This window comes from Rhinichthys klamathensis, unplaced genomic scaffold, assembly GCF_029890125.1.
Source record: "Rhinichthys klamathensis goyatoka isolate OS25496 unplaced genomic scaffold, OSU_Roscu_1.1 h1tg000094l_1, whole genome shotgun sequence".
Lineage (NCBI taxonomy): Eukaryota > Metazoa > Chordata > Actinopteri > Cypriniformes > Leuciscidae > Rhinichthys > Rhinichthys klamathensis.
In genome coordinates this window covers 1470646-1498269 of record NW_026606633.1, presented here as the reverse complement: position 1 = coordinate 1498269, position 27624 = coordinate 1470646, and the positions used below count along the sequence as shown (strand labels likewise).

Below are 27624 nucleotides of genomic sequence, written 5' to 3'. Positions count from 1 at the left end.
TTGCACTGTGGTTTCAAATAACTTTCCAAAACAGTTTTTCTGTAGAAATTAGACAAATCTCCCTCACACACAGACATACTACTTTTGCCATTGTCTTTTTTTCTTGGTACTGGTCAGGAATAGTTATCCTTGATGGATATCTCACTTTCCTCCTCTTTTAACCCCTCTAACGCATTTCCCTCTCTTTCTTGAGTTTGAGTTCATCCTTTTTTTCATCAACAGGCAACTTGTATCCTTATGTTGCTAAATCATTTCCCATCTGTTCTTGATTACCTTTGTCTGCACTTGGTTTCTCTTCACCCATCAGGGCTTGTATGGCATTTCTTTCTACCACTTCCCAGAACGCATGGAGTGAGGGATGAATAGTGAAAAGGGAAGTGGGGCGAGGAGGAGGTAGAATAGCTTTTGTTGATGTTGATCACATTGCTGATAAATCTTGTGCATTGCTGGGTTTGAAATAGCATTCTATCCGGTACACAAGTCCAGTACACAATCAAAACACGCTGAAAGAAATATGATATCCCATGATGCAATGTACATGACTTAACCTATTATTTTTAGTGTGACGGAGGCAAAATCAATCACAATTTCTACAATATAACATTTTCTTTACTTTTTATGTGATTTTACTTACATTTTTAAAGGTTTTTTCTGAGATTGACTTGCTGAATTTCAATTTATAAATGACTAAAGTTGTTTTGGATCAAATCGTCTGCTAAATAAATTAAATGTAACTCAAAATAACTAAATGTTACAGTGTTTAACATGTAACAATGGGATCATTATGTCATTATGGGTCATTATGTGTCCATATAGTGTGTGCGCTCGCACTTGCATACTACTATAAAAAATAGTAGGCAGTATACACACACTGTATGCACTCCAGTATGCATTATGCAATATGTTAATTCCAAACACAGCCTATGGCCACTCTCAATGTATCCCATTAGGAATAGTGGTACTACACAAGTACCACTTGTGGCATTTCTCAAACTAAGACTTTTTGTTTTATAGCCTGCCTCAGACGTCAGCGTGCCCTCATGACCCCACAATGCTTTCCTTTCTTTTGCACTCTTCCGGTGAGGGACAGAGTGAAGAGAAACAGCGGCCCCCAGGTTAGAATGCAGGTTTTTTTTCCTTCCTCCTGGATGTGAAAGGAGGAATGATTGATTAGCTCCAGCGACATGGTGCAAACAACAAGCTCCAAAGCCGACATGTTTGACAGATCAGAGAGGAACCGTTCAGCCGAGGGACTCCCCCTTTCTTCCTCTTCTTTTGCTTTGCATCTATTTAACTTGTTTTTTTCTCAATAGGGGAGACTCTTATTGATGTTCCACGGTTGTACACATCTCAGAACTACCCGTCGTCTACCTCCGACTCTGAGAGGCGAAGCGTCAGGATCCACGTAGAAGTGAAGCCGCCATGGCTCCGGAATTCTGTGCGTCACTTTGGTGAGCGTGGGGCCATCAGAGGGCAGGAGACATGTTGGGACAGAGGGTTGGGCACTGCACTGAAGCTTGCTGTAGTAACCATGGAAACGGTGTGGAGGAGTTTGGCCTGCGTTGGCATCATCGCCATGGTTGCCAGTGGAGTGGCAGAGAGTTGGAGTCCTGAGGATTTTGCTCAGTCTCAAGGTAAGATTCGTGATTGTTGTTCCATTTATTGTGATGAATTTTAAGTAAATGGTGTGAAAATTAATTTTATTTTGTTTTAGTTATCATTTGTTGTCATTAAAATTAGAGATGCACCGGTCGACTTGGCATATATTGGAAACGGGCGGTTTTTCGTTTTATTTTGGCCGATCTCTATTTGTGCACAAACTGCATTGCAATCAAAAACTTAAATCTACCACAATTCAACATAATTATCAATATCTTATTTAATATCTGAAAAAGACAAATTATTACCTTAGTCTGACTGAAATCAACTTTTAAAGTACATGTAAATGCACTTGTTGCGCTAGAAGTTACCTGAGGTAACTTTCCGTTTCAAAATGGAGGCAGCAACGGCAGATCATCAAAGCTGTAAAACGGAATGGATTGCTAGCCTCGAGCGGTAACAAACCATTTAGACAACCAGGAACAGATGCACTGCAACGTCAGTTAGCCATCACAAGAGCCAGCCAGACTCGATGACCCATCTTTCCATGAAACCGACCACTTTCTCTTTTCATACTATTAGTGACCCAGTTATCTCTCTGACAAGACTCACATGAGGCACCCTTTTAGACATCTGACATCAAAATGTACATTTTTGCTGCGTACTAATCCCATTAAGTCATTTCAAATATATAAGATTTAGACCTCATTTACGTTACATAAGAACAAGTTCAAGCATGTGGGTTTAACTTCATTTTGTCGTCTGGTTCAGTTCTGAGCAAGTGCGTGAGCATATCTGGCTGAGTTTATTTAAAAGGCGTACGGGACAAATTTGCAGATCTAGTTGCTGTTAAACTTTAATTTTTGTCCTTTGAATAGCTTAATATAGTGCATTTTGCCCTCCCATAATTAGTGTTACATCAAGTAGCATACGGTTATTAAAGCAGAGCACTGAGTTTATGTATAATCTGGCCACATGCTGGGACCAGTCACCGCAAGGATATATTTTAATCTTGAAGTCCAAATAGCAGCATGGCAGACGATACACAAACAGGATATGGATGGTTTTTGAGTCGCTGACAGGGCCTCTGATTTCTCAGGCTGGCATAAGGAAGAGTTTTTTTTCCTCCAGAAGTCTGGGTGCACTCGCTGACTTGATACAGCTGTTGCACATCTGGGAAAGGTGGAGAGACGCCTCTCTTTCTCTGTCTCTTTCTCCAGCCCGGTTTCCAGAGAAAAACTATGGTTAAAAAAGGGGTTCACTTCAGTTTGCCGCACGGTCCTAATTAAAGGTTGTTCTCCTAACCTTCTAAAATAAACTTTCAAACCCTGGGCGGCTCCTGACGGTGGTTTATTTGAATCAAAAGTGAAGTCTTTATACTTTTAATGGGGCTCTGTCTATGGCGAGGGAGTTTATGGGGAAGTAACACAGTCATCCTCCTCCTCTCTGGTTCCTCGTTGAGATTAAAGACACATCAAAGGCTTCGGAGGATCAGTGTTCACTGTAGGTGTGTGTGAGAGCAGGGAATACCATTCCATCAATTGTGGGCCTTATGTTTATTTAAGATAGCGCCGGTTGATGGCGGTTGTACAGTTTGAGCTCTACTTTCATGCTTTGACATAAGACCCAGCTGTGCGTCTGTTACTGTCTGGATTAAAGGAGCTGTATGTAAGATTGTGGCCAAAACTAGTACTGCAATCACTGTCAAATTACTGTAGAGCGGTGTATCCCCTCCCCCTCCTCCCTGACTCGAGGTTGCCAGATCGGCTGCAGGATCCAGCAGGAACGTGACGAGCTGCAGCTGTGGTAACTAGAGCAGAGCTGGCAACCCGGATGCCGCAACACTACTGACTTCGTGATTGGTAGATAGGTGGAGGGTGGAGCATCAGACCAAAACACAACATGACAACATCAACATCAGTTGAGGGCTGCAACTGCACTTTTTAAATGACAATATCCTGGCCAGACTACTGTTGTCAGTGATATAAGTATTTGAAATGTACATGATTTCTTAATGTCTAGTGACATTTCAGGGCCATTTTATGATTAATTGAAATAAATGTCTTACATACAGCTCCTTTAATGTTATAGAGAGAGGCTGGAATACCTTAGTGTATTTTTTTTTTACACTTAAAATGGTTAACCCTGGGTCTTCTAAACCCGGGTAAACGGAACCCTGGGTTATCTTGTTTCAAACTGCTCATAATTTACCCAGGGTTAACAATTAATCCTGGATATCCACAAGCTCCCGTTTCACACTGTACAGTCCTAAACCCTGGGTTAACATCATTTGATGAGCGCAGCACGTGACCTGTTTACATAAAGACTATAGCATTGCACATCCTCATATTATATACAGTAGCTATTGCCGACTGTACTGTTAAGTTTATACTGAATAGACTTTTCGCACTAGGTAAGAATGAAAATCTTTTTCACTCCAATTGACATTCTCTCACCGTTTGACATTTTCCCCCTCAAACACTGAAGCAACTGTTTCTATACAACCCGTAATGTTTCCATGTTTGTCCGAAGCACATGAATATGAGGCACACTATTGGCACGCAATGTGGGGTTAATTGCGCAAAAGTGGTGCTAACCCTGCTCATAATTTACAAGTGTAAAACGTTCCTTTACCTGGGGTTAATGATTCCTTTTTCACAGACGTCTGTGGAAAGTTTGTAGTTCAGTCAGATGTCAATGGCAAAAAAGTAAAACGAGGCATGTAGCTTATTATTAACAGAGACAGAGAGACAGACAGGCAGGCAGGTTAACCGGGGCTTAGATGATAATGCAGTGTGAAAAGCACTGCATTATCTAAATTTGCAAACACTTTTATCAAAGTGACTTAAGGTAGATTTTTGCTCCATGGATGACCCCTCTGAAGCAACTTAGGGCTAACATGCATACATGTTACATCATTGTTATATTGACATTGCAGGTTGTTACGATCTTTAAAAGGGCTAGAGAATGTCGTACCATTAAAATATTAATATGCTGCTAGATGTGAAGTAGACTGGAAGAACATGTCAGACAAACTTTGAAAGAGAGAAGTTACTGGATTTTATTCACAGAAAAGCCGAAGCCACTAGTTCCAGTAACATGACAATAAATGCGCTATGTACAATGCAATGAAAAAAAGATTGGGAGACAAACAAAAAGTGGCGCCAAAGGAAAGAACATAATAAAACAAAAACAATCCTTAAGCTAACCCTAATCCTACTCAAAACAAAATGTGAAAAAGAAACCGCAATCTTCACGCACGCGGCTCTGACTAAACTAACTAAATAACAAAAGTACAAATGTTGGCGCTCACCACTAACCTAGTGTGTATAACAAAGACAGACCTACGGGCAGTGTATACCGCGGCATACTGACCTACCGTTCGTCCTCCCAGATTATCGTAATGCCTCTATGACAGGGGTCTCAAACTCAACTTAACTCAACTTCGCTCGCGCAAGGTCTCTCGCTCGCGCAAGGTCTCTCGCTCGCTCTACGCGGTTTGGAGCACAATCTCTGTCTCGCATGCACGCTCGCTCTAGATAACGGGAGATTTTTAACGAATTTGCGGTATAACTAGTCGATCACGAGTGGCTCAACAGGTAGATATATAGATAAACTCATCTTCCAGGCATTTGACCGCCCGGGTTGACACTTCAGCGTGAGAAATCGGGAGTGTGGCGTGTGAGCGTGTGAAACCAATCAAATGCAGGTGTCTCACGGCCAATGCGTGAGAGTTGGCAGCTATGATATATATTTTTAAAACGCGGCACACGCAACGACGGGCCGCACTAACATTAAACTTTAATGTCAAGTAGGGGGCCACAAAATATCACCCTGCGGGCCGCAAATGGCCCGCGGGCCGCGAGTTTGAGACCACTGCTCTATGATATAGAATAAACACCAAGGGGGTTATCCATCAGCTGGAAGTTGAAGCTGCCTCCGGGGGCCGCCATTGTAGCTGGCTATCACTTGCTGTTAGCATCCCATTGACTCCCATTCATTTTGGCGTCATTTTGACAGCGAATAACTTTACGTCTGAGGTGTCCAAAGACTCCATTTGTCTATTATTTATTTCTAAAGAAACACGACAATGTATAAAAGGCTCCATTACTTTTTATCTTACGTTATGGCCCCGTAGAAGCCATTCTTGTAAAAATAGGCTAACGATTGCGTCATAACCACGGGACGCTCTGTCGCACAGTAGAGAAATTACCGTATAGACAGAAGTAGAAGCTCGTAGGCAATCGTTTACTGTCTATGAGGCAATCGGGTGGACATGGAGGCATAAAGTCAAGGGAGAAGCGCATAGATAGAGAGTTCATAAAAGCAACGGGACAAAATATTTCAACAACAGATTTGTTTCAGATTTCAATTCAGATTTGTTCCGGCACAGCTACTAGAAGGTCAGAACGGTTGCTCACGTGACAACTACGTCGTCAAGCTCAGTTTGAGCCTGCGCAGTGCGCTTGGCTATCAGGAAGTGAGTGCCCATGTTGGGCTTCAACTCTCTCTGTTGAAATCAACGGGGTCGCTGTGTCCATTTCTTTTACTGTCTATGATAAACACACACCAATACATCGCACATCACTCAGTTCGCTACACAGAGCTCAACACGCCACAGGAGAGAGAGAGAGAGTGAATGAACGCGCCACTCTCTTAAAACCAGCTGAACGGCCTTTGATTGGTTCTGGAACGTCGCCTCAATGATGACTAACGTCCGGCTCAGCCAATCACAGCAATCCTACGAGCAGAGATAGTGAACTAGGGACGAAAGAGAAACACAATGAACATAATGGCCAACACGTGAAACAGATCAGTGAAACAAAACACGTGGAACGTAACACAGGTCAAGAAGTTTCATGAACGCAAACATCCAAAGCGCGCACCCCTAAGACAGCGCGTGAATACTGAATTGTACGGACACAATTCACACACAATTATGTAAAAACGCCCGTCTTGGCGAGTATCCTAGTAAACAAAGTCGGTTATATCTCAAGTGAACAGTAGCATTCAATATGAGAATGAGACGGTGACGTCACGCGTATCACTCCGCGTTGCATTGTGGGAAGGATTCGCCATCTTGGTAGGATACGCTATCCGTTGTCATGGTTACTTCGACCGTGAGACCGAGAGAAATAGCGACAGAGAGCGAGAGCAGCTTGATATTTGTTTGCATTTTTGTGATAAGGCACAGTTTCTTGTGAATAAATGAAGAAGGGGGAAGCAAAAGGAAAGGGGCTCTATCGGGAGAGACTAAATAACAACACAAAGCCGCGTTATTTAGAGAAACTACTTGACATCAACATGGACCCGTACGACCTGCTTCAGAATGGACGAAAGACCCAAAGCACTACCACCTTTCACATACGCTGACATAGTTAATTACCTGGTTTGTTTATGGTATCAGTGACTAACGTTACTGCCTACAATGCAAGAGTTCAGAAGCTTTAAGTCATTAGAAGCTGAACAAGTCTGTTGCGGCTGGGTGCAAGACTTAGAAACCCCCAAACCTGTAACGTTAAACTGCGAGAGTTCAGTCATACTTGATGTTTAATTCAGGCCTCATTCATATGTGGAAATAAATCTGATATGAATCAGATAACGTGCATTTGCACCTGCCGTGCAACGTCCAGCGGACAGATCGGACATTCCCCTGTCAATGCGAATCGTACGTCATTAAAAAAAGTGTCTTTTTAAAACATTTCGCGGTACAGATCTATAACAAATGAAACAACTCTAGATGAATAACAGAGTATTAATTTCGTTCGTTTGTGTTAAATAAAAGGCGAACTGTGCTGAAATGTGTTGTTTTTGAAAGCAGGCTTTGCTCGCTGTTGCTGCTGTCAGTTTATTGACAAGCAGTTTCTCTAAGCTGGCTAGCATTGTTATTATAGTCTCTCCCGATAGAACCCCTTTCATTTCTCTTCCTTCTCCATATCTTCCAAAGAAACTGCCGCGTATCGGTAAAATGTAAACAAATACTAAGCTGCGCTGTCTCTCTTTCGCTATTTCTGGAATGTTATAGTCGCGCCTCTGTGAAGTTCTGAAGGCGTTGCCCCTGGCAACCGATAGCGTCTCCTACCATCATGGCCGACCGGCTCAGACCCCGCCCAAATCGGCACATGACTCCTCATTCTCAATATTCAAATCGGATCCATGCGTTTGTTCTTAAAGGGAGAGCAGTCTAATAAACCTTCTGCTGTTTTAATGTTAATCAAACAAAGGACAAAGAAATGACTCACTGCTCTTAACTAAATAGGCTACATTTTGTAACTTTACAAAAAGATCCATCTATATTTAATTTATACAGCAATGAATATGCAGTGTTATTTCACATTTGATTACTTTATTCAAATTTCTGTACCTGAACACTACTGTTAGATCTACCCGAAAAACTCTAAAAACACTGTTTATTTCAATTAATTTCTTTGTTCTATTGTATTTATTTGTGATAATTTTTTTCTTATTTTATTATGGACTGCTTACTTGTCTTTAATAATGTTTTAAATTCACATTAATTAGGCTGGTAGTTTTTGTATCAAAATTGGAACAAAGATTTGATATTTCACTGGTGTCTAAACCTTTGAATCACTGACCCAATCCTCAGCACTGAGCCCTTCTGGAGCAGCTCTAAATATGTGCTGTGCTATTAAATGGAAGATAAAATATGATAGAGCAATAGAATGAACAGTGAAAGTGACAGACGCTCATACAATGCATTTTAGCAGGCTTAATTAAGCATGGAAATAACTGAAGGAAATATATGTGATGAACAAATTAAGCCAATTAATATGATTTATATTATTTTGGTTTCTCTACCCAATGCATTTAAAAATTACAAATCCAGTGAAAATACAGGTATCGGTACGATGTATGGGCGAGTACCAAAAATGAAGGTGTCGGACTCGTTCTGGAAAAAGTGGTATCGGTTCGTCCCTAATTTAACGCCTGAATATGTGTGCCGTTTTGCAGTTTAAACATCTTTGCTGATAGGCATTCTAGTTTTGTACTAGAATATAATTATTAAAAGTAACATTGAAAGAAATAAGTCATGTCTATACTGTAAATTAAAAAAGTACCATGTTAAAACTTTAAAGTAATCCTGAACCATGCAACTTTTCAGTTAACAGTCGTTTTATACCAAACTACTCCACCAAATGTAAACCCAGAAAGCAACGCAGGGTGTATAAGGCCAGCAGTGACCTTAAATGTAATCAAAACGACAAACCTCATCTGTTGAGCTCTTCTGTTGGTCCGGTGATGATTTTGAGTCTGCACATGTTTTAAAAACCTAATGAAAACACATGTGGGTCTCAGAAGCAGCTGCACTTTCAGTAATTAGTTCGTCTTATTGAGCGGCCCAGTCTGAATAACTGCAGTGAGGAGGGAAAGAGGGGATCTTTTATATTTTCAGCACTTGGTTTGAGCCCTATTTCCTTCCTTATGGCTTAATTAAATGGACCATATATTATAAGGTTACTTGTCCTTCTCACGCCGTTGTACACAATGCCACATTTAATATAAGTCACATGGTGCATCTGCTGATGTATTTTTAGAGCTTTGAGAGATTATGGAAAGTACTAAGACAAGCTGAATCAAGATCACGCACAAGTCTCATCTTCATGCTTCTGGACCCAAACAAAAGAGTCATTGCTGTCGCCCTGCTCACAGTGTTTGAACTGGCAGGATGGGGTAAACAAACCAATGGAACGAACCTTGTTTCACATTAAGGACACTGGTCATGGTGTACTACTTCACACAGAGTTTCTGAATGTTTAAATGAGTTTGGTTTGGTTTCAGGATGTTTGTCTCTTTGGCAATCTCCATCCTTTGGGTGCAGTTTTTCTAATGCCAAATTTGGACTATTAATCTCCAGGCTCGCTGTCGGGACAGGAAGTATACAATTTCAGGATTTCCATAGCAACAAGCAGCCCTTGGCCTTTAGGCTGCTAGCTTGTGTTTCTTCTCTGTAGTCTACTCAATAGTTTCACTGTGAACTCTTTTGTTCGCCAATTGACACGGTCAGAGTACATGACTGCAAATGAATAAAATCCAGAGGCCAGAGGCTCTCTGAATGAGCCCTAGCTGAACCAGTGTATAGCAATCTGCCTCAAATTGATTGTTTACATATGTATTGTTGATTTGAGTTAACAGTTCTCACTTATTTGGTTTTTAACTGCTTCCATGCCATTGATGAGATTTTCCATCATTAATGATACAATGCTTCCCTGCCATTGACAAGTTCTTCCGGAAATCCATGTTTCCATTGTTATACAGTAGGGGGTGCTATTACGCATCTTCTGAGATAGTACAGAATTAAATACAGGATCCAAAAACAAGTGAAGCAGCAGAGACAAGTGATAGAAGATTGCTCACGCACATATAAGCTATTGCGACCATCAAACATTCAACAGCATATAAATAAAAACTGCCTTACGTTACCAATGAAATGTCAAACCTATCGAAGAGGTGCAGGAGTGTGCAAGCATTGGGGGTGTTGATGGGCACGATCCGCTCGATCAATGTTTTGATCATCGTTCTGAATCCAACCCAGACAAAGTCTTCAACAAAAACAAAAGAATTTATGAAGCTAGCAGAGGCTCTGTTCTTTCTTTTGATGCATTATATGTTTAGATATTCATACAACAAAATATTGAAGGTTTTATGAATATAATAAAAAATGCTGCCGCTGGCACCAGATTAACGGTTAATTTAACCAGATTAATTTACCAGAAATGACTTACTGCACCTTTTAAAGTAAAATAACACAGCTTTTGTCGGCTTCTGATTAGAGCCCGACCGATGTGGATTTTTGGGGGCCAATACCGATAAAAAAAGCCAGATACCGATATATCGGCCGATATTATTTATGTGTATATTATAATACAGTAGCAATGTTATGTAGGCCTATGTGTATTATAGTACAGTACCAGTCAAAAGTTTGGACACACTTTCCTATTGGTGTGTACAAACTTTTGATGGGTACTGTATATAGAATACACAGTATAAACAGAATAAATATATAAACGTTTTGATCACTCAAATGTGGTGATCAAACACTTGTGTGACAAAGATATGAAATGGAGACGGGGTTAATGATAGAATGAGAATGATACATTTGAGCTGTAACCAAACTAGTTTGCATTGCATGTTATATTATATTATATTCTAAATACTGTTGCATAATCTTCACTAACGACTTTGTCTTTTAATTTAGTCACGTTATATAAAGCATAACTTAAAATATCAATAAATATATCAAGTGTCACTGACAAAACCTTATTATTCAATTCAAATGTATTTGTATAGCGCTTTTCACAATACATATTGTTTCAAAGCAGCTTTACAGAAAGTGCATTTCAGAAATGTACATAGAAAAAATACAGTTAGTTAATCATGTATTAATTTAATGTAAAATATTATCTTCTATTTTTAGTCTTAATTCCTCTAATCTCTACCAGTGGAGGAATAGTCACAAGCTCACACAATACGTGACAGAGGCTGGTAGCAGAGAAATCAATTCTGTGAATTACACTGGGCAAATCAAAAGTAATAGGCTACTACCCACCGGATAAAGAATGGTTGGCTCTCAACAGAACATAAAATATGAATTTTATTTTATTTTTCGTGTTCGCATTTATGAGGAAAAAACAACGGATGTGACAAGCTATGAAAGCGGCACTAAAAGACTTTAAAACTTTCACAGAGACCTCAAAACAGAAAGCACAAAGCCTTTCATTAAAGTGAACTTCGTTTTTTATTAATTTTAATTGTATCTTAATTTTAATCAATGTTTCATCAACCAATTGGCTGGATTTAATAAATAAGAAGTAAATATAGCAGACAATAGATAATCTCGACACGGAGGCGCCGGCGCGTGAACTGCAACTCGTCTCATAAATTAACCAAAACTCAGCAGAAATATATCTAGCCTATATTGAAATGTCTACTTTTATAAACAGAACAATTCAAAACGAAAGACAGACTGCTCTCTGCTGTAATCCGTATGAAATGTGCATTTCTCTCTGGCGTGTTCACTGAAGATCGCAAGTCAGCGTCGTCAACTTTGCAGCAACACTGACTGAAAACACTTGTTTATTAATAAAAAATTAAAATGTCTCCTTGCTATATTTGATGTATTCACAATCATTACTTTTGCCAGTTCTTTGTGACAGCTTTTATGTGCTTTATTGGCAGCGCCACCCTTACAGGAATCACCGCACCAGCATTTTTTTAAAATATTAATTTATCGGCCATTATAAAGGCCGATACCGATAGTTAGGAAAATGCCTAATATCGCTTATAATATCGGCGCGCCGATATATCGGTCGGGCTCTACTTCTGATATGATTGGAGACTTTATCCATGTGAATGTACATTTTATATTTAAAATGTTTAATATATTATTATATATTACATAATATATTTTAATACTATGATACAATTTTATAGTATTATAATATTTTTTATAATATACACTACCATTAAAAAGTTTGGGGTCAGTAAGTTTTATTTTTTAAATTTAAATTTTTTTATATATTTTTTTATAAAATACTTTTATTAAGCAATGACACATATTGATTATATTACAAAAGGTTTTCTATTTTATATAAATGCTGTTCTTTCTATATATATATATATATATATATATATATATATATATATATATATAAAAAAAAAAAAAGTATTTCTTGAGCATCAAATCAGTATATTAGAATGATTTCTGAAACCTCATGTGGCACTGAAGACTGGGGTAATGACTGCAAAAAATTGCCATCACAGGAATAAACTACATTTTAAAATAGAAAATTGTAATAATATTTCACAATATTACCTTATTAACTATAATTTTAATCAAAGAAATGGAGCCTTGGTGAGCATAAAAGACTGCTTTTTAAAAACAATTTAAAAAATGATATACACCCCACACTTTTGAACGGTAAATACTATTATTTGTGCATAACTTTTATTTAATCAGATCAAATTCAATGCACATTTAATTGCTTATTGTGGGAGCTGTATAAACTCAATTCAACTTCCATCCATCAATCTCATGGTAATTTTTTGTGTTTCCACAGCTGAGTTTCTGTCCAGCATAGGCCAGTATGAGATCGCCATCCCAGTGCGTGTGGGGCCGCATGGGGAAACGCTATCGGAAGAGGAGACTTCTCACGGGAATGGCCGACACCGGCGTAGCACAGAAACGCAGAGCGTTCCAGACCCACAGCTGTACTATCAGCTCTCCACGTCGAGTGCTGACCTTCTGCTCAACCTCACACTGCAGGGAGGACTGCTTTCGCAACAGTTCCGTGTGGAATACTGGAAAAGGGGGCATTTGGCTTGGAGTCACCCTTACTTGCCCAACTGCCACTACGTGGGTCACCTGCAGCACCAGCCTCACTCTAGTTCTGTGGCTCTTAGCAACTGTAACGGCCTGGTGAGCGCCACTGTACTTTTGTTGGAAACAGTGCTAAGTCTCAAATGATGTACTAATCACTGTGTACTAAACCTAAACACAATGACGTCAAATGTGGAAGTCCGCAAAATTGCCTGCAACTATAGCCTTAAAGGAATATTCCGGGTTCAATGCAAGTTAAAGCTGCCGTCGGCAAATTTTTTTTATCATATTCAGTGAAATCGACACTATAATCTGACAGAACAACATAAATAAAGTGGTTTTAGAAAAAAACCTGAGCTTCTAACTCCACCTGGAGCGTGTTATTTGTTTTGCAAAAATCCACAGCTCCCGGTTCATCATGTCCAATCAGCGTAGGGGGGTGTGAGATCTGACTGTCAATCACAGATCGGGCACACGCCACCCCTCGCGCACGTTACAATCACATGCACACGCCTGAAGTTCGCGGAAGTTCGCGCAGTAACGAAGAGTGATGGCGGAAAATCAAGTAAGCTCATTTAGAGTATAAATGACGTTAGCAATTGCAATCTATCGGTAGATTAACCAGGACAGCATACCTCCAAATACTCCGTGGTGTTGATGGATGCTGATGAGACGGGCGCGTTCACTGAAAATCTGGTGCACACGCACTGCCGAGCATGAACTCGGTGGGAGGGTATCCGTTGATAGTGGGGGAGGGGCATGAGAGTTGTAAACATTCAAAATTGTCCTAAATCCACTCAATCTGCCAGACTTGCCGACTGCAGCTTTAAGCTTAATCAACAGGCATAATGTTGATTACCTCAAAAAAGAATACATTTTCTTAACTTATTTCTTAACTAAAGTGAGATAACACTTTCCCGCCATTGACGGAATTTTCCGGCTTTCCTTGTTTTCACTGTTATACGGTAGGGGGCACTATTACGCATCTTCTGAAAGAGTACTGAATCTCCTGATCAAAAAACATGCAAAGAAGATACAGAAACAAGCGATATCAAATGCAATCATATGCGTATATAAAATAACACAATCATCAACATTAAAGGTATAGCGGAGGATTTTCTTTTTCCGGGTGGATAGCCTATACTATTGGTCCACCTAAGTGTCAATCATTCTGGTGATATGTTTACGTAAGGCCGTCGTACGTGCTCGTCCCTAGTTTTCGCTTTCTGCGCATGCGCACTTTCAGGTGTATTATGTGTGATGAGTTACGGTTTCAGCCATTCCTTTGAAAATGGCTGAGGGTACCAAGAGAAAAAATGTATACGAAGTGTATGATAAGAACAGAAAGGGCGCAGAATATAGAAACAAGACCAGAGTGATTTTGGGTGAATATTTCACACGCTGGCGTGCGCTAAAAGCACAGGTTGGGCTTCCCACTGATGCCGCAGTCGCGAAGATTCTATTAGACAGGTAAAGTTTGTCATGCTATTTGGAGAAATCCATTTAAAATCACTGCTAGTAAAAGTTAATGTAAGCTATGACACGTTTTCTGAAAAGTGCATCCCAAGCAGGCACCCCGCACCGGGTCTCCTGGGCACGAATGAAGCTCAAAGCCAGTGGAGAGTTTGACTCTGGGGTTGACTCTGGAGTCATAGGCGTTCCCTCTCGGGAGCACATCTATGTCGGGAGCAAATAGTTGCGCATGTGCATTTTTTTTTAAAATTGGAGAGGGCGGGTCTTCTCTAAAATTCGGAAAGATCCTCCGCTATACTTTTAAGCAGCATATAAAGCAGCATAAACTGCCTAACGTTACAGAATGAAATGTCGACCCAGGACAAGCTATAGGACTGTGCACGCATTAGGGGTGTTGATGGACTCGATCTACTCATCTATGTTTTGATCACCGTTCTGAATCCGATCTGGATGAAGTCTTTGACAAAAACGTGATTTGATCAGCTTTTTGCTCAATTTAGCTTTTTTTTTTTAATCAAACACCCATATTCAATAGTTGATTTAAAAAAGAATAATGGATGAAGCTTGAATTTTTTGTTTGTTTGTTTGTTTACAAAGAAGAGGGTCTGTTCTTTCTTTTGATATATTGCATGTTCAAATATTCATATGACAAAATATTCTGGGGGCCATGACATTTTTGTGAAAAGTTAAAAAGCGCTGGTTGTGGCTGGCAACTTTTTTTTTTTAAATGCTGGCAAGAAGTAAAAAAAAAACGCTGGAAAGAGAAAGTTATTATTTGATTTGATTTTTTTAAGAAGTCTCTCTTGCTCACCAAGGCTGCATTTAATTGATAAAAAAATCGTGTTTTAGTGGAAACCAAAAGTTCAAAAGAACAGCATTTACTTGAAGTAGAAATCTTTTGTGACATTATAAATGTATTTACTGTCAGTTTTGCTGAATAAAATTGCTGTGTCCTTGCTAAATAAAAGTAACAATTTCTTTATAAAAAGTTTATTTCAAACTAAAATCATGTTAACATTCATATTGTTTACATCTTGTTACTATACTTTTTTAACCGTAAGTACTGTAATGTTTATGGATTGACATTGACTATTAATTTAAGTGTCACTGTAAAAAAAAAAAAAGAAAAAAAAAGAAAAAGGAGGGACAAGTGGAAATTATTTTTTGCAATCAATCCCAGAATATTCCTTTAAATGGCTTCATCATTTTGTTGAACATTTCCATCACATGAGGCTCAGATATCCATAAAGATAATTCTGCATGTTAAAATAAGTATGTATTCTACAATGTAATCTCTTTCTTGGGTGAAACTCCCTCGGGTGAGTTGTCGTGACACCCCTGTGGATCTGAAATGGGCAGCTGTTGCTAAAGTCTGTCTCTCCCAGCTGGCGTAAAGCTCAGCTCCAAAAACAGGTGCTTTGGAGCCTAATGATGGATTTAGTTTCAAGCGGAATGCTGTGGCTTGCTTATTACTTGCATGAGCTGGTAATACACCTGCGTAAACAGATTACAAAGTCAAGACCAGTGCTTGTTTATCCTGACCCTTTGAGTATAGTGTTACGTCTGATAAAGGCCATCAGACATCCTAGTTCCTGTAGCATTGGTGATTCAACTCCCTGGCATCACAGGTGCTAATAAATGTCCAGCCCGGTCGATAATGTATCCATTTTGTTTCAATTGTGTGTACACCAACACAAGTAAATACAATGGAGGATTAAGCTTGTGCATGAAGGCGGGAAGAAACTTCCAGATTAATTATTGGTGATCAGAGTTGCATGACACAATTCATCAGGGAATTCTCAGTGTGTCCACAAGAGCATCACTAAGCACATTACAGGATTATGTGGACTTGAAAAGTGTGACTGAGAGAGACGAAGAGAGGAAACAATGAAACATGCTAAGATCTTTTGGCCTTCCGCCACGAGTTCCCATTTCATCCAGGATTATAAGCCCAGCGCAAGCTCATTATTTTAGTGGGGAGACTAATGATGGGATGATTTGATGATTTTGCCGTGTATCTACTAGATTGTAAACTCAGATTGAGCTGGCAGGCTATAAGGAAGTGCTAATCTATGGTTTCTTGGCTTTTTCAGCAAGGGGTTATTGTAGCTGGAGGTGAGGAGTACCTTATCGAACCCCTGGTTTCTGCTAAAAACTTTACCAATGAGGATGGCAGAGAAGGACGCCCACATGTGGTGTACAAACGGTCGTCTCTGAGATACCAGAACATGGACCAGTCCTGTGGAGTCATTGGTAAGAATGATAAAAACCATGAAGATGTATTTTGTACATCAACAACCCCTTAAAAAGAAAATTCACTAAACCATTTCATGGTGTCTTTCAGTATGTACGGTATCCCGTTTTATCCCTGACATTAAAGTTGCATTGTAATGGAAGTAGCGACAGATCTTTTCATCTGTATTTCATCTGAGTAAAACAAATAATCCAAAAATATTGAGCAGGGACTTGGTTTTATCTATCAGTTGTTGATTAGATGGACGCAGATCTGAATCTGAATAGTTTCCTGATTATTTACTCACCCACAGGCCATCCAAGATATATGTCTGTCTTTCTTCAGCCGAAGAGAAATTAAGGTTTTTGCGGAAAACATTAAATCTTTGGCTGAACTCTTCCTTTAAGCTGACTAAATGATTGGAAAAGTCTGACATACACCAGAGAGAAATTTGTAATTTCATCAGAAGATTGAATCATGCATGTAAAAAATAGATAGGGTGAATTTATATGCCATGCATCTTTACAGATCTAACTTATTCGGTACACAGCCTGGTTTATTGAAACCAACCTGACTTTATTGAAAGTAATCAATCCATTGCCAGCTCATTCACACTTTGAAGTTGCGCTAGAAATACTTCACAAAAAAGAGCAATAACATGGTCTTTCAGAAGGTTTTCAACATGGATTTGTTTTTACGTCACAGGATTTTAACAAAAAACTGTGTAGGTACAGTCTTGCTCATTGTTCCTCCTCAGACGAAAAGCCGGGTAAGAGCTATGGATGGTGGCAGAGAACAATAAAGCCCTTGCCCAACCAGATGGGACGAGGCCAGTTACCACTGAAGCGCTCTGTCAGCCGAGAGCGCTACGTCGAAACCCTGGTGGTTGCCGACAAGATGATGGTCAGCTATCACGGCCGTCGAGATATCGAGCAGTACATTCTGGCCGTCATGAATATTGTAAGCTTCAACTCTCCTTGTTCTTGTTTACATGCTTTAAGGATACCAAATTAAAGTCCTTTCATCATTTACTCCCCCTCGTGTCTTTTGAAAACCATATGACTTTCAACTTTCCATGTAACCGAAAAGGAGTTATTTATAGCAGAATTTCGATCTGTTCCTCACAAACCAATCGCATGTGTTCAGACTACTATGAATACAGCACATAAGTTTGCCGTTTGCTTATTTGGTGTTTGACTGTCCCTGGTCTTCCTTTGCTTTCATTGTATGGAATAAAGCAGCTCAGACATTCTACTTGAGATTCTTACATAGACCTAAAATGAATAGACTGCAATGATATCCCACAGACTTAAGTGAATCTTCAGAGGATGGTTGACCTATCCAGGTCATTTGTATTGGCTCAAAGAAAAAATACTAAATGGAAAACCAGTTGTCTAAGTAACCGTCTTCTGTCACCCTGCGAATCCATATTTATAATCCCCATGGGCAATTTGTGGCATTGTTACAAATAGTTTAACACCTGTGGAATGTGTTTAATGAAAGGATTATCTCACCTCACGGACCTAGAGCAGCAGTTAGCACTGGTTTAATAGTAGACTGTAAAATGTCCATCTTTACCGTAAACAGCAAGATTAGAAAGGTCTAAAAACAGACAATTGGCTCGTTTTTAAGACTGGTTTTTTCTTGTTTCCCTGGAGGTCAGGTTGCCAAACTGTTCCAGGATTCTAGCCTGGGGAATGCAGTGAACATCGTTGTGACAAGGCTTATTCTACTGATGGAAGACCAGGTACTCTTTTTTTTTTTTTTTTTTAAAGCACATTTGCTCACGTGCCTTCATAGGACTGTCACGATTATTACATTTGCCTGATCCGGATTATTTGTGCACTTTTTTTAATTAGTCACATATTGCCATCCAAATAAGGACATTTTAAGTAAACACAGAAATGCCATAAATTGTGCATTTAAAGTTTCTCTGTCTGGTGCAGCAGTGCATTTTGTGAGTGTGCCAAATGAATGTGTGAAATATAAACGCCTCTGCTGTAAATGCGCCATCCGTGAAAGTATAAACGATTGCTTCAGATGATAGAAATATACACTACTGTTCAAACTTTTGGGGCCAGTTAGATTTTATTTAAAGGGGTCATATAATGGTACATGCACTTTTACAAGTTGATTGTACTGAAATGTGTGTTAGCAGTGCCTGTACACAAACATCATATAATGATAAAAATCCATCCAGTGTTTTTGTTTTAATCTCCTTATGTTTTCCCCTGCCTCAAATTGAGCCGTTCGTTTTTGTGACGTCAATAAAACGGACGCCCCTCCCACGATTGTTGATTGACAGCCGGGTTTCAACACAGACCCGCCCTCGCTCGTGAGGGAGCGAGCTGTCAATCATAGTCTGCGCGGACCGGCGCGGTCATTGTTGATATGCTGGAGCACTGTCTATGAGCAGAATGGCGTCTAAGCGATTGTGGTGTTCTGTTCTTGGGTGTAATAACGAACACAGCAGTCATTTTAATGTTCCTAAATCCGAACCGCTGAAGACGCAGTGGCTGAGTTTGTTTTCGAAGGGAGTATTCCCCACGAGCAACGTCAATGCTTTCATATTTGCGCGAATCATTTCACACACCAGACTGCTTATAAACGAGGAGGGTCAGTATAAAGCTGGTTTTGCTAAGAAGTACCAACTATTCGTGTTCCTGCTGAACCTCCAAAATAACTGAAGTGAGTGTATCGTTTTATTAATCTTTAATATTTATATTAATCTTTGCAAATCGCTAGATGCACGCTTCACAATGAATGCGTCTAAGGTTTACACTCAGGGTACATTACGGCATGTTTTCTATGTACGACGTTCTCAATATAATTCATAATCCCACATCTATAATGAACAACGCGTTATGGTATTGTGTTACAAACGGTGTACGCACAGAACAGAGAGGCGGGGTGAGCAAAACTCATTATCATTTAAAGTCATATACACTGAAACGGCGTGCTGAAAACAGAGCTGTTTTTGACCAGGTAAAATAAGTGTTTTCTTACAATACTAATGAGAATTTTTAATTAAAGTATATTACAAAGTTTTAATTTAGACTCTAAAGAATCATATTAGCTTGTACAAAAATGGCATTATATGACCCCTTTAAAGAAATGTATACTTTTATTCAGCAAGGATGCATTAAATTGATCAAAAATGACAGTAAAGATTTTTACAGAAGATTTCTATTTCAAATGAATACTGTTCTTTTAATTTTAAAAATGAAAAATTCATTCAAAAATTTCATTCATTCTGAAAATTCAGCTTTGATCACAGGAATAAATTACAGTTTACAATATATTAACATAGAAAACAGCTGTTTTAAATTGTAATAATATTTCACAATAGGTTTTGTATTTTAATCAAATAAATGCAGCCTCGGTGAGACTTTTTTTAAAAACATAAAAAATCGTACCAATCAAAAACTTTTGACTGGTAGTGTATATATTCCATCATTTTATAATATTCTAACTATTATTATTATATTCCAAAAAAACATACGTCTGAAAAGAAAGTTTGCTTAATTTAATATTTTAAATATTCAAAACTGTAAAATATTTGATTCATGCAATATTTAAAACAATATTTAAAAACTTTGAAGGAAACATACACTATGTTGTAAAATTCCAAGTAAATGTGCAGTAGATTACTACAAGCAACAGAAAAAAGGCCATTAATCATTTATTGCAATAATTTATTTGCAAATATAAAATGTCTTCATGATACACACATGCATTTAAGCCATAGTCTGGCTTATTTCACCTGTCAAAGAATTCCCTGTTTGTGTGTTTGCAGGCTGAGGTATCTTAGTCTGAGGCAGTTGAGACAGTCTGCACAAGTCTGGGCTATTTTCTACCCGGCTCTTCTGGGTGTATCCAGAGAGCCTGCCATGACTGCTCTTATTGTTGATTGTGAACACTAATATTGCCATACTCATGAATGTACATTCATCTTTAAAAAAACGTACAAAATATTGAGCGAAATCTAAGGGCAATCCAAACTGTACCGCTACTGTTCTCGCCACCTGCCTCTGAACGCAATCAATCTGCCTCTGTCATGCATTCAGGCTTCCACCTCTGTCCTGAGCGGGGCGTGACGACACTGCATGAGCGAGTTGGCTCACGCGGCAAGATCTCTGGAACATGCTGACAGAGTCGGGACCTCAAACGGGCTCCTACAGATGACACAGGGCAGGAAAGGGATAGGAGTGGGGATTTGTGGTGTATTTAATGAAGCATTAATGATCCCAAATCGCAGACAGCTAAAAATAAATCCCCCTGTAATTTGTTCCGCATAATGTCATTTGACAAATGATGGGAGACCGGTCATTAGGAGCAGCATTAGCCGTGTTGAGATAACCACCGTGTGGAGTGCTGAGGTTTCGTGGAACCAAACCTGGTTCATTTCCAGATGAGAACACCCTACCACCCCCTGTGTCAGAGGAAACCTGGAAAGTTAGAACACTGTATTGTGGGATGATACAATTATAGGCTATGCCAGTTTGTGCATTCTTGGGTTACAAGTGTAATGGTGCTGTGGCCGGCTCAGGTGCTGGGTGCCAGGCAGAATGGTAGCGAAACACTATTCCCTGGTTTCACATAGGAGGCTTAGGTCTAGTCTCAGACTAAAATGCATGTTTGAGCTGTCTTAATTGAAAGCAACTTGTTTTGTCTCAAGATGCACACCAATAATGTTTTTTTTTCTAAGGCACGTTTAGAAAAGCTACTTAAATGTCCTAATTAAACTAAGGCCTAATCTTGGCTTAATCTTAACCCTGCCTGTGAAACCGGGCCTGTGTGTCTTTCTGTACATGCTACTTGTAGTGTTATTAGTTTGTTGTGTCTATATTGCCATTGTCCTGATCCACTGTAAACTCAATAAAGCAGAGAAATGAGTCAGAGCTGTGCATATATAAACTAAAGAAGCTATAAAGTGTAGCTTGAAAAGATTTGTTGCCGGTAATTTGCGGCTTTAAAATAATTCATTACTATGGAAAGACACCTTCATATAAAGTCCAAAATATTATACTGGAATGATTTGCTGTTTTTTATTATGTATCTGTTGAACATTTTTCATTCAGATGTCTGAACTTTGTTCCAGAAAATAATGAAAATTCTGCCTTATTTTGGTGGGAAAACTGTAAAAAATTTATATTCTAGAATTCGTTTTATATTTTTCTGTTGTATAGTCGCATTGTACTTGCGTGAACAGGCCTTAAAGCTGATTTTTTCTATTGTAAAAATATTTTTCCCAATTGCATTTTAAAAGTGCAGTCACATTTACCTTTTATACAACAAAAATTCCACTGGGGAAATGCAGTCTGCTCAATAGGAATCCTCATGATCTGGAATTTTGCATGAGGGGGTAATGATATGATTTGCATTAGGGGAAAAATTTCCCCTGATGTTCCCAAGTTGTAAACTTGTAATACTCAAATTTGCTGTTTACAGATATAAAGTTGCTTGGTTTGAAATTGAGCTTTGAGTAAGCGATTCATGTATCGCTATTCTATGGACCAACACAATGGACCTACTTTCCAAAAAACGTCCTAATTTTTACTAATGTGACCGTGTCCTAGGGTATAAACATTTATACGTAAGCCATATGCATACCACCATACCAATGGCAAATAGTAGGAGTTCTCGAGGAAACCTTTTTGAAAACAATCTTTGTTTTTGCGATTCCATTTCACTTTGAAATTAAATACTTTGGAATTAAATACTTTGAAAGAACCAGCACATTTTCTACTATTATTTGAAAAGAAGTCCAGTATCACTATAGTTAGTAAACAAACTAAATACACACACGTTGTACAATGTACATGCAATGAACCTGGCCTTTTTCAAGTCTTTCTGATCCTAATTTTTCTCTTTCCAGCCCACATTAGAGGTTAACCATCATGCAGGGAAGTCTTTAGACAGTTTCTGCAAGTGGCAAAAGTCCATCCTGCACCGGAACGGTCATGGGAATGCCATCCCTGACAATGGAATCGCACACCATGATACAGCAGTCCTCATCACCAGGTTAGAATGCGGACGATTCTAGCTCTGTTTGTGGTGTTGTGCGAGTCAAACTTTAGGTCGCTGTCAAAAGAGTGAAATAGGCCTATGTCAGTATATGCTTTTGTTTAAATGTATACCTTTTAAACGCATTTACACTATAACACCTGTCTAACATTTTGTAGCACTCCATTGGTTCTAAAGGAAACGGGTCATAATTTTAAAATGGCTTTAAAGTACTTGAAATGTGTGTTTGGAAGAACTAGCGATTTATGGTAAATCATGCTATAGCTTTAATCCACACAACGAGGAGTTAGGTTGTATTCCTGCGCCTGAGAGCTGAGTGTGTGAAGTATGAGAATGAAATAGAGAGTGAGAGTGAAGGAGATAGACAGAGAGAAAGACAAGTGTTGAGTCTTTATATTGGAGGCTTGTATCAGAGGGTATGTCTGCTGGATGCATCAAACGTTTCCTTTCATTGTCTTCACTCTCTTATCAGAAGAGTGTCCAGTCTGTGAACTGTCTCACAGCTCTGTTATCTGAGTTTGTGTTTGTTCTGTGGAAACCCAAGAGGTTCATTCACCCCAACAAAATATCAGACATGTTTCTGTGGTATGTTTTCAGGTATGACATCTGCATCTACAAGAACAAACCCTGTGGAACACTTGGTAAGCCCTCCGTCCATCCATCGCCTTATCTGTCAGCATATATGAAATATTTGTTTATCAAATTCTCACGTCTTCTCTGTTCATAACATAGCTAATCGAAGGTTTATTGGTACTATATAGTTTTTACATTTGATTTTGATTAGTTTGTAGACACTAATTAACTAATGTGTAGTACTGTAGTGGGACTTGTATAGTATTTGCATATATGTATTTGCATATCCATCTTATTTTTCAACTCAGAAGTAAGCTATTCCCTGTGAATGTGTGAGACTTCAGATTCATTAGCTGCTATAGGTAAACAACTTGAAGAATGACATGTGTTTATGATTGTGATAATAACTTAAAATAATATAACAAAAAACAAGTTTACAATGTCAATTTAGCACAATAAATTGTTTTTGTGGAGCTAAAAGTTCAAATTCGAATTAAAAATGGCCACGTAATGGCCTCTTACGTTAAAAGTAAGGTGGATAGTATTGTAGCATATATGTGTGTGTGCGTGTCCATGTCACTGTGCCCATGTGCACACACGTGTCTGTATCAGGTCTGGCACCTGTTGGCGGTATGTGTGAGCCAGAGAGAAGCTGCAGCATCAATGAAGACATTGGTCTGGCCACTGCTTTCACCATTGCACATGAGATTGGACACACGTGAGTCTTTTCCTAAACCTCCAAATGCTCCTACAGTGTCTTGTGTTCCTCTGCTCCTCCATGTCTTTTGATGATGCTGTATGATTGATGCTGTTTGCTTTGAGTCAAGATTTGATTTAAGTAAGGTGAAATCAAGCAAATGTCTTTGTTTTTGTATTTTTATGCTGCTACATAAATTGCTACATTATTTTCTACAGTGTCTTAACGGTAGGTACGTGCAAGTGAGAAAGCCTGGGATAGGTGCAAGCTATATCCATAGCCTTTATTAAATGGAAAATGGCTTTAAATTGTTCTTAACACTTTTTGTTGTTGTTGTGTAGCTCAGGGTTTCTAAACTGGGAAACTGGGATCTTGAGGGAGTTGATGAAAAGCTAATAATTAATTAAATAATAAAAATGTAAAATGAAAATAAACACGGAAAATTTAAATAAAAACAAAATTAAAATTAAAATGCTTTCTAAAATAAATAAAAAAAATATTTCTTTGTGACCATTAACCGACATCAGAGAACTGTGAACATGCAAATGTGTGAAATATTAACCTAATCTCAGGAGGCAAATGAGTATTTTAGCTCAAAGGAGTTTGGCTGACAAAAAAGTTTGGGAATCCCTGATGTACCTGTTTTCAAAAACTGACTAAATGATGTCAGTATATATTCCAAAATCTACATTGTTCCCTCAGCACATATTGAAGCTCTACTATAGGTCAGCAATACATCAGCGCTCTGAAATTCCAGTTTTACGTCATTAGGGCATACCCTTTCAACTCTGACCCTTGACATTTGGCCCTCCAAAACAAACTTGGGTTAAATTCAAGGATAAACTATAAAGCCACTTAAGGCGTTTAAATATGGTTAAATATGTTTAAAATATAATGCTCATTAACAACAACAACTGCACTAATATTTTCTCTCAGTCTTGCAATATTTATATCTTGTTAGTGGAGCAAGTGACGACAGACTCTGATGCTCCAGGCGGCTTACTTTGGGCTTTTCGTTTGTGGTTTCTTGCGCTCCAAGACGTTGAAGTATTGTTTTACTTGGTGGCCCAGCATTCCATTCACTTTCTGCAGCTTAATCATGCATATGGATTTATGGGCACGCCTGGCTGATATCGCGCCACTGCCTGCACATATCATTCCTCAAACCTTCAGAATACTTCCATGAAAGGAAATTTTGTTGTCATTTCTGCTTGAAAAGTTGTTTTTTTTTGCTATCATTGTTCGGATCTGAGCTGTCTGTGCTGGGTCACCCAGTACTCTGTTGCCTTGGCTACGCTAACGGGCCTCGGAGCTGTTTTTATAGGTGGTGAAGTCATTAGTGGTCTGGTCCTAATGGTTCGTCCAGGTACCTTTGAACTGATGGCCATATGACGCTGCGCACTGGGGCTGTCTAGACAAGGGGGCATATGTTTGACTGTGTGTATTACATAAGTTGTGTGAGGTGCTGATGGGTTTGTGTGTGTGTTCACTTTCTGTAACCTGGACCAATGGATTCTATATTTATACTTCCATAAAATCATTCATCTCTCTCTTTCAGGTTTGGGATGAATCATGATGGTGTTGGCAATGCGTGTGGGGTGCGCAGTCAGGAGACCGCTAAACTTATGGCTGCCCACATCACCATGAAGACTAACCCCTTCGTCTGGTCTGCCTGCAGCCGCGATTACATCACCAACTTCCTTGAGTGCGTCTGCTGCCTGAGTCTGATATCTGTGTTTACACTGAAGTGTACTGTATTTAGTGTGAAATATTGACTGTATCAACATTGGATTTCAGTATCATTCAAAGGATTGCAAAGCATATTTCCAAAGGATTGCATTATGAATATAAATTATGTGAATGTCTTTTTTAACTCAAACGCAAACTCAGCCTATAATGTTGTATAAGAGCCATTTTTTATATAAGGTACTTATATTTAATGATAGACCAATATACAGGCTGATTAATATTTGTCTCAAAAAATTATTGGGATGTGTCTGAAATCTGCTGACAGCTAGTGCACATTTTCTGTTTTCAAAGATTTTAGGGAATCTTTATTACATTTAATCAAATTTAATTTAATTTTGAATAGTGTATTTATTTATATACATTACCGTTAAACCGTTCCCTTTCGAAGAATTTCAACGCTGCGTCAGAACGTTGACGCTATGGGAACGGTTCTGCATGATTGGGTCTGAACCATGTGTGAAATCAGTCCAATCTCATTCATCCCGTGAAGAAAGACGGCGTCCCACGGAAGCTATAAAGGATACCCGGACCAAACATCATCAGCTTCGGTGCCTTCAGAGCGCTGTGTGAATCTGTCTGTCTTTTTGGTGTTGTTTGTCCTGTAGCAAACTAGTATGGTGAATAAGCAGCAGTTAGACTGTGTGTGTCTCCCCGCCTGCGTTATATTGTGAGAGAGGACACGCACTATCTGTGTGGTCTGCTTGGGAGTGGAGCATCATAGTCCGCTCTAGAGGGACCTGACAGTGTTCACAGTGAACGTCTGCCTTTAAAGGCATAGTATACCCAAACATTTAAATTCTGTCATCATTTACTCACTCTCAAACCGTAACAACTTTCTTTCTTCTGCTGAACACAAAAGAAGATATTTTGAAGAATGTCAGAAACCATTGACTTCCATATCATTTTTTTTCCATACTATGGAAGGCTGTTTGGTTAACCATATTCTTCAAAATATCTTCTTAAAATATACTGTGAAAGAGTTGCACCAGGCCACAGATTTGTCTCTCCAGGCCACCAAGGAAACCACGGCCCTTGGCATCAGGCGTTCTATGGCAGCTATGGTGGCTACGGAGAGACACCTATGGCTAAACGTGTTTGATATAAAGGAAAAGGACAAGACTTTTCTGTTGGACGCCTGGTTGATTCTAGCTCAATCCTAAGAAATGGCAGTTCAGTATCGAGAGTGTGCTTTCTCCACTACAGAGAACTACATTTCTAGGGGGACGTCTGCAGGCACGTCTGTCTTCCTGCACGTATCGAGTCGATTCTCTCAGCTGTAGGCAAGATCAGGGTAAAACAGTATAAAAGACTGTTGGAACTCATGGCAGCTGCATCTAATGTGATTCCTTTTGGCCTTCTGTACATTGCAGTGGTGGCTCAAGACCAAGGGGTTTTCCCTGAGGGGCAACCCATTTCGCATCATCAGGGTTACACACAGATGCCTTCGTACCCTAGTAATGTGCCTTGTTGTTGAAAAATGCTTACAACAGACACTTCCCTCACAGGCCTGGGGTGGTTCTCCTTGATTTGGGTTAGGTTCGGCTAGGCGGATGTGGACTTTTTCGCATCAGAGGAGTTGACACACTGTCCACTCTGGTTCTCCCTCACGCATCTAGCTCCGTTGGGGTTGGATGCCATGGTTTGGACAGGGCTGAGGCTACATCTGTACGCGTTTCCCCCGATTGCTCTGCTCTCGGGAGTACTAGAGAGTTCACCAGGACTGGGTTCGTCTACTACTAGTAGCCAGTTTTGGCTGGCACGAGTATGGTTCTTGGACCTGATGTCTCTCCTGAACGGCTCTCCGTGGGAGATTCATTCATCTGAGGGTTTGTTTATGGCACCCTTTGAGCCTATTGAGTCAGTTTCCGAGAAATTCCTTAGTCTCAAGACAGCTTTCTTACTAGCTATCACATCTCTGAAGAGGGTAGGAGATCT

At 39.4% G+C, this 27624-nt stretch overlaps 1 protein-coding gene across 2 annotated transcripts in view; it reads left to right on the top strand.

Annotated features, from left to right (window-relative positions):
• Positions 1 to 1325: 1325 nt before the first annotated feature.
• The window catches only part of adamts10 (ADAM metallopeptidase with thrombospondin type 1 motif, 10), a 54185-nt gene continuing 27886 nt past the window's right edge, over positions 1326 to 27624 (top strand). Inside the window, exons 1-9 of one of the 2 annotated variants that reach the window (XM_056252359.1) lie at positions 1326 to 1634; positions 12678 to 13036; positions 16504 to 16663; positions 17401 to 17603; positions 18307 to 18390; positions 22522 to 22667; positions 23268 to 23311; positions 23856 to 23961; positions 25499 to 25645. In XM_056252359.1, coding sequence (XP_056108334.1) covers positions 1532 to 1634; positions 12678 to 13036; positions 16504 to 16663; positions 17401 to 17603; positions 18307 to 18390; positions 22522 to 22667; positions 23268 to 23311; positions 23856 to 23961; positions 25499 to 25645 — 1352 coding nt within the window. In that variant the 5' untranslated portion in view covers positions 1326 to 1531. Of the gene's footprint in view, positions 1635 to 12677; positions 13037 to 16503; positions 16664 to 17400; positions 17604 to 18301; positions 18391 to 22521; positions 22668 to 23267; positions 23312 to 23855; positions 23962 to 25498; positions 25646 to 27624 lie in introns of those variants that run through there. The other variant, XM_056252360.1, reaches the window with a different exon arrangement.